This window comes from Paroedura picta, chromosome 2 (assembly GCF_049243985.1).
Source record: "Paroedura picta isolate Pp20150507F chromosome 2, Ppicta_v3.0, whole genome shotgun sequence".
NCBI classification, from domain to species: domain Eukaryota; kingdom Metazoa; phylum Chordata; class Lepidosauria; order Squamata; family Gekkonidae; genus Paroedura; species Paroedura picta.
Genome location: NC_135370.1, coordinates 73982795 through 73996827, shown reverse-complemented (window position 1 = coordinate 73996827; position 14033 = coordinate 73982795). Strand labels below are relative to the sequence as shown.

At 47.3% G+C, this 14033-nt stretch overlaps 1 protein-coding gene across 2 annotated transcripts in view; it reads right to left on the bottom strand.

Moving 5' to 3' along the window:
* SPEG (striated muscle enriched protein kinase) overlaps window positions 1–13266 on the bottom strand; it is a 132620-nt gene extending 119354 nt beyond the window's left edge. For both annotated transcript variants that reach the window (XM_077320803.1, XM_077320804.1), the window contains exon 1: window positions 12369–13266. In XM_077320803.1, coding sequence (XP_077176918.1) covers window positions 12369–12804 — 436 coding nt within the window. In that variant the 5' untranslated portion in view covers window positions 12805–13266. The remainder of the gene's footprint in view (window positions 1–12368) is intronic.
* Between the last annotated feature and the right edge of the window lie 767 nt (window positions 13267–14033).

The window sequence follows — 14033 nt, the reverse complement described above, 5'->3', positions numbered from 1 at the left end:
ACATGAGTTGGATTTCTTTAAGCAGCAGCTGGACAGATCCTTATCCTGGATCCTTCAGGCTGATCCTACACTGAGCAGGGGATTGGCCCCTGCAAACTCTTTGATTCTAATGTTTCAATAGCAGTGTGGACTATACCATCAGATTGCAGATAATAACTGGAGGTCCAAATACTCCTTTGCATTAAAAAAAACTACACTGTGCAAACAGAAAACAAGTAGGGCAGGGAATTGCATTTGTTGTTTTTAACATAGAAGAACATTTAAAACAGCGATCCTCCATGACTGTCCACTTGCAGTAAAAAGTGGTACAGTCCCTCCTACTATTTCAGCATTATACCATCTAATTTTCCTGCATATGTAAACCAGGGCATTGTCTCTCCATTCTTGTTCCTGTCAGTCTGACCTGTAGGAAGGCATACTCTGCCCATAAAGTATGAACTTAAACAGCTCCTTGCCCAGCTATGATGCTTGGATCTCTGCTTGGATGCTTGGATCTCTTGGATCTCTTCCAGGGCACTAAAACAGATGCCCCAATTTACTTCTCACCTCTCAGTCCTGCTATAATTTTGCCCTGATCCAATAAGAGAAAAGGAGGCTGGTGAAGGTGCAAGGAGAAGAACAAGAGAAGTCATCCTGAACCTGCATCCTCTTTTTGTGCCTTGGAACATTTAACAGAAGCACTGCTCCCAAATGAGAACAGGGCAGCTTTAATAATGCACAGCCAACCCCTTCTTCTTTTCCATCCATTATTCCAGCTCCTACCCCTTAAAAATCCTTTTAAAACTGTCAAACAGAAAATACGAATTAGTTGATATGCATAAACCTGCCAATGTGCTTGTGTAAGTTTCTGTGTGCTTAAGGATAGCTTCTGATTCTTTGTGTACAGCCTATGAACATCTGTGAGGTTTATTATGCTGCCTATTGTCCACAGCTTGAAAGCTGCCTGACTTCCTGCTGTGCCTTTTGAAACAGGCAAATGTCCTGATTAAAATGTTGTACTTCTGACATTCTTCCCCTGTGCAGCCACTGGTTCGTTGAAATGTGCAAGATCTGCAATGTGCATAAAGGGTATCCTGCAGGGCAGTGGTCCCCAACCTTTATTAGGCTGGGGATCGGCAGGGCATTGGGCCGCGCCCGCAGGGACCACGCAGGCCACGCCCACGCTTCCGGCCGCGCCCGCGAGCCGCGCCCGCCCGCGCCCGCGGGCCACACCCGTGGATCGGGCCGCACCCGCGGGCCGCGCGGGCACGGCCCGGCCCTGATTCCCTCTCCCCGCCCTCCCGCAGTAAGTAGCTTCCCGGGCTGCAAGCGTGCGGCCTGGGAAGTTTTTTACTGCGGGGGGGGGAGGGGCGGGGAAGGGGAGCCGCAGCCCGGCGCCATGGCCTTTGCGGCCCGCAGGTTGGGGACCACTGCTGCAGGGGGCATCAGAAGAGATGTCTATTTAGCATAGATAAGATAGGAACTTCCTGATGATTTTCAAATGTTCTTCTCCCATGTCCTGGCTCAACAAGAGACTTCCTGCTCATCTGAGCACTCTTTCCCCTGCTTGCCTTCAGAAAAGAAGGATTGCAGAAAACAGCTTGCTAGATAGTAAGGTCTCAATCTTTCTCTGTCTACAACTAGTTGTTCCTCTTCATAAATAAAACTGTTTTATTCTTTAAGCAGCCTGGTGCTTCTCTGTCTCTGCATATCCAAGTCTGCCAACATGGTAACCCTAAGATCCTGGCCCTTTTGTTTGCTCACAGTACAAGAGTCACTCTCACAGATGCAGAGTGTGTACTTTCCACACCTGTACAGCTAGGTAGGAAATCAATATATATATATATATATATATATATATATATATATATATATATATATATATATATATATATATATATATATATACACACACACACACACACACACACACAAATTTATTCGAGCAGGCCAGCCTCTTCCTGTGGCTGTTATTCAATGCAGCAGTCCTGTAGTTAGTACCTGCAAAGGTGGGGCTGAGCGCAGGACAAGGTGTTCCTGCCAGGCTAAATCCCCCAGGATGGCACTGCAGCATGACTATGAAAAGGCTGTGCACCAAGGCAGAATGTTACAGGAACAAAAAGAGCCAGGTGAGTCCTTGGAAAAAGAAATGGTACTGCAGGGAGTGGAGTGAAGGGCAGCAGAACTGCTGAGGGAAGTGGCAGAGGGAGCACCGGTGAAGAAAAAGGTGAGCAGGAGAAGGACATAGCCATGGCAAGGTCACAACAATCTGACTGACAAGATCTTGCCCCATTGAGGCAAGATCTCACTGTGTACTTGACACAGTATTGGTCTTTGTAAACAGCGGTTTAGCATGCAATTTGAAGCATCCTTTCCAGATAGCTTAGGATACTACTGTTAGTATAAGGGAGATGAATGGGAGCCTAGAGGCAGGAAGTCCGCAGTTCAATTGTCACATCAACCCACAGGATTATGAGGCGGCTGTAATTAAGCCACTCTTTCTCAGTCAGTGTCAAGCTCCATCTGCAGTTTGAAGACGATCAATCTTTTATTTATTGACTTTTAAATTTCCATATAACTGTTACCAGGAAGATTATACAGCCACACTGGTAGGTATTCTTTTTTTCTGTATAATTGTTACCACCATCCTGGATTCTGTGGTGAAATGACATCTCACATCCAAGGGATAAATTTTACAGCTTTCAAGAACAAGTTTAATTTCTACTATTTTATCTTTCAATGGTTAACTCAGTATTTCCTAATCATATATCTTTGGGGTATTCAAAACCATGAGGGACATCTGGGGTTTTAGGAAACCACTTCCTGGCACTTGCAGTGAATTCTGGGAGCCAGTGATTAAGAGTTGTTTCATAGAGCTCATACTGACCTGAGGATACAATTTCAGATTCCTCCCCCAGGCTCCTACTCTTGTAATGTGAACAGGATTCAAACAAGAATGCAATTATCAGGCAAACAAAATTAGAGGCAAAAAGCAAACAAAAATACTCCATCAATAAGAATAAATATATGCATTGAACTTCTAGAAAGAGTAGACACCATAACAGCAAGAAAGGTACAGGAGAAACATGCTCTTCAAAAAGTGCTCATCAGTCACCAATAAAAATTGGCACTTCCCATCTCCATTTACCATTAATGTATTTATATAAATAAAGTAGCCTCATAATATAATCAAAATTCTATGCATATAATACTGGCCTTCAGCTTGCAGGTATGGGAGAGCTTTGTCTAGATACCAGTGGTATCTTTGTCCAGATACTGCGAGCTGAAGACTGGTATTACATGCATAGAATTTTGATTACAACTTGGAGTTGGTTGAAATATTGAAAACTTCTAGGATAAGTTTCAGAATCATAGAAGGAAACAACCACTGATTAAAGGTCTACTTTGAAAACGGAACAAAATCTAGAGTTCGTTCTGGTTGTTTCATTTATCATTAAAATAGAGATTATATAAATATATTGTTATCTGATTTTGATAGCCTGGGACATGTTCTCTCTTTTTCTATGCCAATGACATGGCAATTGTTGTAAGGCACAAATAAACTGAAATTCCTGGCAACCTCGCAGTCTTCAGGTCAGGTGCATTTTAAAATCTGGAGTTCTTTTTTTAATCCTGATAGTAAAATCTCAATTCTTTGGAGCTCTACATAGGGATTCCAGTGGGGCAGCTACCAGTTTTGATGTTACCTCTGGAGTTCCTCAGAGCACAGGTTCCAGGTTTTCCTACTGGAATGCCTAGGATTTAAATTCACATTTGCTTCAGTTCATTTATGTGCAGCGTCAAATTCTTGGAGTAATGAATTTGTTACTTCTGGGTCTTTGCTGTTGAGGAAATTTTGTTGCAGCCTCCTGCTCTGATAACTCCAGCCTGGAATATATTCCTTCCGATAGCCTTGAGGAATATGCCTTTTGGCCACAGATATAACAGCTCCAATGAATTGGCAGTTATTATTATGCGTTTGAGGGATCCATTCAAGAAACCTATCCGGATCTTTACTGAAACCTTTCCAGTTCACTCAGTTCCATCATGGGCTTGGTATTTGGATTCCTAGCTTTTGGATCACAGATTGATGCTGGTTGTATGGGAAAGCCAAAAGATTATGTCTGGATATAGGAAAGGGCTGACTTCTCCAGTCAGATAAAACAAATATTAAATTAGGGTCAGACTCTCTATTCCATGCTGCTGATCTGAAGAATCCCTCTGCTTTTGGTGTCAAAAATGAGATGCAAGTCATATTCTTCAGCCCAGTCGACAAGTGAGATACTGTTTACCTGGGTGTAGTGTCCCTGATACGTTGTTCCACATACTTCTGGTATGTCCTGAGTTTGAAGTATATTGTCGCCCATTAGCTAATTATCTGAAGAAACTGAAATTCAGCTATGTTAATGAGAAACATTGGATTAAAACGATACTAAATGTGAGGGACTCAGCAACTATTATAAAAATAGCAAAGTTTTTGCTGGCAATTTTAAGTGAAAACCTTTTTACAAATGGATTTTACATCTGTAACTATTTGAAATTTTCAGTTTATGCTTTGCAATTTTATGCCAATAAAGGTACTCTGAATCTGAACAGAAGGATGAGGATGGGTTGATAGGACATGTGCTGACCATGAAACTGTAGGACCAAGTGGGGGGCGACGCGGCTGGGGGGGCACACCGCCTTCTCCCGGCTGCTGGAGCGGCCGAGAGAAGGCCAAAGATCGCCACCGCTGGGGGGGGGGGGCGCGGATCTAGCGCCCGCTGTATTAACACTACAGCGGGCTTTATTTCTAGTCAAATAATAAAATTAAAGTCCAAGGCAGAACATTATACTAGTTGGGGGATATTTAAAAGCCAGGCCTAGGTCAGGATCCTTCCCAATGCTTTCCTATACTCTGGTTTAATCCCCTGACCTGATCTTGGAAACTAAGCAGGGTTGGCCACCAAAGAAATCCAGGCTCAGAACTCACTATGCCGAGGCAGACAATGGCAAACCACCTTTGAACAGTTCTTGCCCTTGAAAAACGTACGGGGTCATCATAAGTCATCTGTGACATGGCAGCACTTTCCACCACCAAGCTGGTTTAATAGCTTTCGGGTTCTTAATGAAGGTGCTTGGAGCAACACAAAAGAAATGTCAGTCAGAAAAGAGGACAGCTACAGTGCTAGGGAGAGGGATAATAGAGGCACACACACGCACCAGGCATGAATAGAATTTGCAAAATGTTTCCTTCTCCATATGCTTTCTAGAAAGAATTTAGCTTTAATGGAGAAGCAAGGCTGTGGTAAATATCAGGTTTGTGTATTTCTGTGATAAAAAGGCAGGGTGGAATTATTTCCCCATTTCAGACCAATGAATTTCTCCGATTTTTGCTGGATTAAGGTCCATTGATCTGAATTTGCCTGAACAAGTGTCATCAATAATAATACATACTCCTACTCTGAGCAGGTGGTTTGCACTGCAACCTTAGTGGAGAAGCGTCAGATTGGAATAACCTTATAGGATTGCATTATTAAACTGCCTCCCTGGAAAATGTTGGGTTTGTATTCTTATAACCTGATCCTAAACATATTTATTAGTAAGAATATCCCGTCTGAGATGTGCCATAGCTTTCTTTATTCTTTCATTTGCTAGGAGATATTTGGAGTGCATAATAAATGTTTGGTACTTCTTGTTAAAAACAATTTTGAGTTTTCTTTTACCTTCACAATGTGTTGTTGTCTATATTTGTTTGTTTGGGTATCAGTTCTCATGAAGACTTAAAATAATCAAAATGCATCAGATTTTTTGTAAGTTTTGGGAAGTAACACACACATACACACACAGCAAAATATAACAATATATGTTTCAGCCCATGTTGATAAAGTACCTAGTCTACAGATACTGATAATATTAGTCAAATTCAATTCTACTAATATTCACATTTATGAGACAAAGTAGAATTCTCTTTAACATTCTTGTGGAGCTTGATTCTGTTTCAATAGTGCCTTTTCATAAGATTATAGTTCCCAGACCTGGATAGCCTAGGCTAGCCCAATCTTGTCAGATCTTGGAAGCTAAGCAGGTTCAAGCACAGGTTAGTATTTGAATGGGAGACCACCAAGGAAGGCCTAGGTCACTACACAGAGGCAGGCAATGGCATGGGCCTGAATGTGCTTCCTTCCCCGTGTGGCTTGAATTATTTCTCTGAAAAAGGGGTAGTTGGGGAGAGGCTTCTGCTGTTTGAATTTGAGATGAGAGGACTGGAAATCCTCTCTGAAGGAACCTCAGCATTTTATGGCTTATTGGCTCCTCCTTGCCACTGGGCCCTTGGGAGTCTATGATAAAGTAATCAGTGATGGTTTTTCCTGACAATGTGCTTGTCTCTGTGTGTGGAAAGAAGCAGGGCTGGTAAGGTGGTATTAGTACAACATTCAAGACATTGCAGTACATTCATCCATCCCTTTCCTGACTGGCTAATACAGTTATACTGTTGGCATACAGCACAGTGTTGAGGGAGGGTTTGGGTGGAGACTGCATAGATGTGTCAGTCAGAATGGCTGGTTTAACTAGTTTCTCCCTAGCTATTTTTTTACTCGGCTGTGTGGAGTCCCTGGGGTTGAAACTATCAATCGTTATCTTCATAGATTCAGTCCATTTTAACCGCCCGCTCCAGAGGAGTGGGAGGAATAAAGCATTAAGGGGAAGTGGGGAGGAGTTAGGGCAGGCCCTGTCTGGGATAAAAACTCGGAAGGGCGAATCAGGAGCCGCAAAGCGGCTCCTGATTCGCCCCTCTGAGTGGCAATCCAGGGCCAAGTGGCCAATGGGGAGTCGCGCTTTGCGACTCCTGATTCACCCTTCCGAGTTTTTATCCCAGACAGGGCCCGCCCTAACTCCTCCCCACTTGCCTTTACTGCTTTATTCCTCCCGCTCCTCCGGAGCGGGCGGTTTAAAGATTAGTCTGGTCCATAAGATAAAATTCAGCTGAAGTCACACGTTCAGAAGGACTACATTTTAACAATGAGTAAAAGATCATGACAATTCTACAATATATAAGAAGGCTTAAGTCACCCGTAACTGGAGGATTCTAAAAACAAAACTTTGCAGTGAGCGCTGAGACCTGTGGATTTCCATCTCTAAGTGGCACTGTTGTGGAAATAACAACCACTTAGGACCCTCGGCTGACCCTGTCCACCTACCACAAGTTTGCAGCCTTCCACCGAAACCGGCTCAGGGAGCTCAGTGATCCAATATGCTCAGCCTAGCCTTTCTCACAGCGCTGGACAGGAAGATGAAATATCACTAGGTGTACTATCACTAGGAAGATGTAATATCACTATCATTTGGTTGAAATGTGGGGTGTAAATAATTAAATATAAAATATAATTTGCAGTCAGCAGGGGTGCCAGCCTCCAGGTGAAGGCTGGAGATCTCTGGGCATTACAATTGGTCTCTAGATCAGGGGTAGTCAGCCTGTGGTCCTCCAGATGTCCATGGACTACAATTCCCATGAGCCCCTGCCAGCATTTGCTGGCAGGGGCTCATGGGAACTGTAGTCCATGGACATCTGGAGGACCACAGGTTGACTACCCCTGCTCTAGATGACAGAGATCAGATCCCCTGGAGAAAATGCCTGCTTTGGTAGTTGATCTCTATGGCGTTATACTCTGCTGAAGTACTTCCCCTCCCCAAAGCACATCCTCCTCAGTCTGCCCCCACCCCACCCCTCTCAAATATCTAGGCAGTCCCTGACCCAGAGCTGGCAACCTTAGCAGGCAGTTCCTGACTACACTGTGCTCTCTCTGTACAACTTTTGTATTTAACTGTGTGGGGAAATGAGGTGAGAGGCCTGGTCAAGCCCCAGCAGCTACTTACAAGGCCTCACGTGGCAACACCCTCGAAGCCCGTAGCAGCAAAAAGCCAAAGCGTGCTGTCAGGCCGTCAGGACTATTCCTTGATTTTTCTGTGGCATGAGTTTGCCAAGGAAGCAGCTGCTGCTTCTGACCCGTAAAGAGAAACATGAATCTGAAGCAGGTTTTTTTGTCTGCCAAAGCAGAGATGACCATGAGTGTGAAGCTTGGCATTCTGTATGCATGCCAGACAAGTTAGCAAACTAGGGCGCATTAACAAAAACTCAGCATGAAGACAGCAGCATTGAATGTAGGGTAATTTTTTTCATGCCTGAAAGCAGAGAATGCAAACCTCGGCAATTCAAGCCCCCAGGGGTAGCTGGAGAGCCTGCCTGAATCTCTGGCCTCCAGAGCTCTCTGTCTCCCGCTGGCTAATCCCCACAACAGGGACTACTTTGTTGTTTGCACACTGCCCTTCAATTGGCAAATCTTAAATACGAAAACAGTGGAGGAAAATAGGCTGTTCCTCCCCCCTCAAAAAAAGCCCCTAGATGTGCCTACCCACTTCATGTGCCTACCTTATTCTCACATAATAGTTAAGCACCCACCTGTTTGTAGCAGCTAGTTATCTCACCTCACAGAGGTTACTGTGCTAACCAGCAGGTAACTAATTCTGAGTAGATTTGCTGGTGCCAAACAGCAGCAGCCTCATGGGAAGAGTCACATATTGATCCTTGTGATGGTGAAAAAGGTTAAAAGGGTCTGTACCCTTCTTCGCTATGCACATTATGGAACATATAACATGGGAACACCACAAAGAGGCCGTTGTGCTCCAAGGCTCAAACAGAGTGGGGTGGGGGATGGGGGGACGGGTGCCTGTCAGGATCACTGTTTAGATGTCCAGGGTTATGGTAGGACATTATGGAGGGTTAAGAGAATCATTCTGTTACCACAGGAAAGGGTCTGTCTCAGCCAGGTAAATGACTATGAGATTGCCCTGTATTTATGAAGCCTTAGTATCTGAAGAACCATAACCTTCAGCTGTCACAGGAGAGAGAGCGAGAGAGAGAGAGAGGCTGGGATGGCTCTGGGCCCAATACTCAACTGCTGAGATCAAAATCAGTCTTGCCAGGAACTGGACCATGCATGCAAAGTATGTCCTTCCCTTGCAAAGCTATGTCTCCTCCCCATTTGTTCAAGGCACCATCCTATTTTCCTTAGCCACATGGAGTTGTACATGATTTGAATCCAGACCCCTGAGCAGCTGTAGAAAAAACCTTGTGCCTACATCATCAAGAAGCCTCATGTAACTCAGGACACAGGCTAGCCTCCTGACTGGCTGGTAGCTGTATATATTCTCTCTGGAAACAAACACTACATCTTAGATGCTCCTTAGCTGCTTTTGATTCTTCACATTGAGGCAGAACCTTTGCTTCTGCTCTGATGCCTCCCAAGCAGTCCCCAAGAGGCACACCCTGACCTTATCCAAGACATTTGGTCCTCATGGTGGGTGAGGGGAAAGTGTCAGGGCAGTGGTAAAATCATACCTGTCTCAAACAACGTAGCCACTAGAGAGAGCATATTCACGTAAGTTATGAACCTTGGCAGTTCTGCCAAGGGGAGGGGGTCCAGCAGGGACCACTCAGTCTCTTCACCGGCCCTAAGGTGAGTGTTGAGACTGAACCCACACATACCCTTCTCCTGCTACTGGTATGCATGCGTGAAAAGGGCAATTAAATGTGCTTCTGCCAGGTTTCTGGATGGATTGATGGCCACGCAGGTCGATATCGGTTCCCACTTCCTGCACTGTGCAATGCAGATGTTAATTCAGTCTGAGAATGGGCTGAGTGGCTGCTAGGCTTAACAGCAGATTTGCAAGCCTCCCCCCACTCCCAACCACCATGAATTAGAAACCGGTTAGAATTAGTTTTCTATAGCAAAGAGTTTTCCGGCTCAGTATTCGTATTTGTGTCAATCCATGACATGACCTCTGTTTCCTTGGGAAAACAGAGGCCAGAGCCATTCCCAGACCACAACTGCCATCTGGTTCCATGCTAGGAATACAGTCCTTAAAACCCCCATGCACCTGGGCTGGTAGTGCAGGGTATACCCAAGGCTGCTGGGAAGGTTTGCCACCCAGAACCCTTCTTGGTACACCAGAAAGGAGGGCTGCCAAGCCAAGACTTCTACCTTAAAGATGGGGAATTTCCCAGATGTGGCTTTTTTTGGCCACTGAAATTGATGGGGGAGCAGTGCCTTAAAAATGACAGAATTAGTCCACACACCAACCTTCACCCTAAATATGAGGGCCAAGTTCCCTGTGCAGCTGCAGTTCAACCGATAAGCTCTTTGGACAGAAACTTGTTGAGGGCACATGGACAGCACAGGGCAAGAGAGCAGGGAACCCTTCCACTGTTCCCCTGAATGAAAAACAACCCGGAGGGATTTAAGTCCCAGTAAGGAAAATGAGTACCCAGCTTGCTGTGGGGGGTAAACGGTAATGACTGGGGAAGGCACTGGCAAACCACCCAGTATTGAGTCTGCCATGAAAACGCTGGAGAGCGTCACCCCAAGGGTCAGACATGACCCGGTGCTTGCACAGGGGATACCTTTACCTTTAGAGCCTCTTCTGGTGCAGAGTGGTAAGGCAGCAGACATGCAGTCTGAAAGCTCTGCCCATGAGGCTGGGAATTCAATTCCAGCAGTCGGCTCGAGGTCAACTCATCCTTCCATCCTTCCGAGGTTGGTAAAATGAGTACCCAGCTTGCTGCTGGGGGGTAAACGGTAATGACTGGGGAAGGCACTGGCAAACCACCCCGTATTGAGACTGCCATGAAAACGCTGGAGGGCGTCACCCCAAGGGTCAGACATGACCCAGTGCTTGCACAGGGGATACCTTCACCTTTTTTAAAGGAAAACAAACAAACCATGAAGGCTTCTCCTATCTTTTCCCCTGCCAAAATTTAAAGTAGTAGGGCCCATCATCCAATGGAGAAATTATGCCAGGAGAAAGTTCCCTTCCTCCAGAACCCCAGCTCTGATCCATAGGACCTTTCCTGTGGCTGCTAGCTAAGGGCCAAATTCCCCCTCTGGAGCACCTGTCACCAATCTCCAGCATCACTTGTGGTTTGGCCCAGAGCAGAGATCACAAGATTTGGGACACAGAGAAATGGGAGGTCTTGGCTCCATCCCCTCAGATGATTCTGACGTATGGGCTGACTCTCTGCACTGTGTCTCCACTGCCACCCCATCAGTGGGCCCACTTGAACCAAGACCCGCTGCTGCCGCCGCTTACTCTGGTCTGGTGAGATTAACAGTGACTACGGCAGAGAGGCCCTTGGTTTTCTGCAGCTTCCACCACACCCCAGTCCAGAGATAACAAGGCTTGTTCTAAACCTCTGGTCACATTAAGTCCCTGCACATGATGGACAGGTGAACGATTCCAGTGGCGTACCATTAAATGACCTATGGGGCAGGGTGTAGGAGGGGTGTGAAATGTTTTAATGTCCTGAAAGGACTCAGCTTTCAAATGTTCAGAATTGCTCTGCTCACACAGGGTGCAAGAGGGGGCGGAGGGGGCGGAGGAGATATTCCTGTCCCCAAGGTGCCATGGGCTGTGTTGGTGCTAAGACATACCCGTTGGGTGACCATCTCTTCCATACACTACTCCATACTTCAGTCTCTTGCTCCCAGTTTCTAGCAATCTACGGACATCCAGGAGGTGCAGTATCAACAGGGCCGAAAAATTCCAGATAGTGAGATGCTGGGGTCTTTGTCCTCTTGTAAGACTGGCACCCTAAATCCTGGACAGGCACGAGCTGCTGATGGCTGATCAAGGACTGATAACGGGGCTGCCAAGAACCATCAGAGACACTACCCAGGCATCATATGACAACCAATCAGATTACTGGCTGGGGCTCCATGGGCCATGAAGATGAGCAGGACTCCCAGCAGCCCTGGGTGGCACTCTGCATATGATCAGAAGCACTTCGTAACCAGCCACAGATGAGGGTACAACTGCAAATAAAGACCTGATATCGGCACATTTTGCAATGTCTCCGTTCCAAGCATGATACCTACTCATTCTGCGGAAGCAAAATTAACATTTCATGGGTGGCATGCTTATATGAAAATACCCCTCTTTCACCAGCACTGTGACGTAGAGCTGCCCTATGTGCAAATGATGAGCTATAATCAGAAAACCTCTAAAAGGAGAGGAGCCAAGGCATAAGCCTGCCTGAAAACCCAGCCACCTGTCCCCTGGAAGCTCTGCCTCCTTAACTGCAGGCTCATGGGTGAGGGAAATGCACCCTGGGCATGGTTAGAGGCATCCCACCATGATTTTACAGTTTGAAAAAGAGGCACCTATTCACAGAACAATCAGATCTGAGGGCCTGGAGCCATACTTGGGAAGAACCACAATTCCTGGTCCCTTTTGGGAAACTCGGGTGTTGGCTGCTGTTGCTAAGGCTGCTCTTCCAAGACCAAGTAGATTCTCAGGGCATGCCCACACTGCACACAGCCGGCCCCGGGCCACCCCCCCCCCCGTGTCCATACCTTCCATGTCCGTGACAGTCACTGTGGCAGAGGTCACAGCTTCGCCATGTTCATTCTTGGCCACACAAGAGTAGACCCCACCATCGGTCACTTTGCTGTTGTGAATCCAGAAGCTGCCATACTCCTCTTCCTCTTTCCCCTCCTCCTCCTTCTGCTCCGCATGGGCAACAGGCATCTTCTCCTTGTACCAGCTCAGGTGTGGCCAGGGGTTTCCGGCTACCACCACCCTCAGCAGAATGGAGTGGCCGAGGCGGGCAGCCGAGTCCTTCAGCTCTTGCAGGAAGACGGGGGCGGCAGGGTCCCCCTGCCCAGCTGCCACTTTGGCCCTCTTGGGGGGGATGGCAGGGCTTGGGGGGGCTCTCCTCAGGCCCCGCCCTGTGCCCCCTGCCTCTTCTGTGGCCTGGCTGAGGTTGTTCAGTCCCGGGGATTTCTTCATGCTTGGGTCCTGGTCACTCAGCAGCCCTTACGGAGTCTGCGGCTGCCGTTCTTCTGCCCCGCAGCAGCCCCTTGCCTGGGGCTCTGCCCTCCCAGCAGCAGCAGGGCCCAGCCAGCCGGCCAGCAGCCGTTCCCCTTGCTTGATGTTCCCCCTCTCTGCAAGTGACCCCCGGTTGCTGGGTACCTGCCAGGGGGCATTGACGCTGCTCCAGGTGCCTGCCCACCCAGCCAGACAAAGTCCCAGAAGGTCATTTCTCTACCAGGCAAGGGGTTATTTTTAGGCTGGTCTCAGGTTGCAAACAGCCCATCCCAGCCCTTCCAGGGGGCCAGGCTGTTTGCGGATGCCTCGGCCCTCTGGGTGCCTTCGGCTCCCCCAGCCTGTCGCTCCTGAAAGCCTTCCGAGCTGTTGGTTGGACCAGCACCCCTTGTCCCACGCAGCTTCCCACTTTCCCAAAGCCTGGCATTGCTGAGCCCCCAGCTTTCAGGCAGGGCTCCCCTCCCCTCCCTCCCTCCCTCCCCACTCACACACACACACACTGAGCAGCTGCCGCCTGATTGTCACATTCCTAGAGCAGAGCGTATGACTGGGGTGGCTTAGCAGGCCCGCAAAGACAGACGTGGGCGGGTGGTGCTTTCCATATTAATGTTGGGAACTCTAGCCCCCCTCCCCGGTTCCTGCAGAAGAGACCTCAGGGACACCTGCTGGAATGCCTGCTGGGAGAAGGAGGTGCTCCCCACAGTAGCTTAGAGAGCACCGGGAAATTTAGGATGCAGCTCAGGCTTGTATGCCCCCAGCACAGCCAGTGCTCTCTGCAGTGGGAAACAGAAGGGGCTGCAGGTCAAGTCTTAGCAAAGCCCAGGGAGTTGGGGGTGGAGGGACTGCTTCTGAGGCTGGCTCTTCCCCTGAGGAATGGGATGTTTGTCCAAAATGCTGATCCTGCAGGGAGAGCATAACCACCACAGAGGGCTTCTGGGTAGAGTGGCCGAGAGAGTCAAAATGTATTTGAAAAATACGTTTGGTATACAGTTACCTTGGGAACCGTGTGGTAAACTGTATTATGATTCTATTTTAGGATTATAAGATTGGTATTGAAATGTAGCAGAGGTCTTTATGTATATTATTATACTCATATTGAAACCAGGTCTGCTTCTTTTTGCTTTTAAGTGAGTGATGTATTGGAATTGAGAAGCTTGACTTAAGAGTGTTTCATCAACTTGTAAATGGTGCAA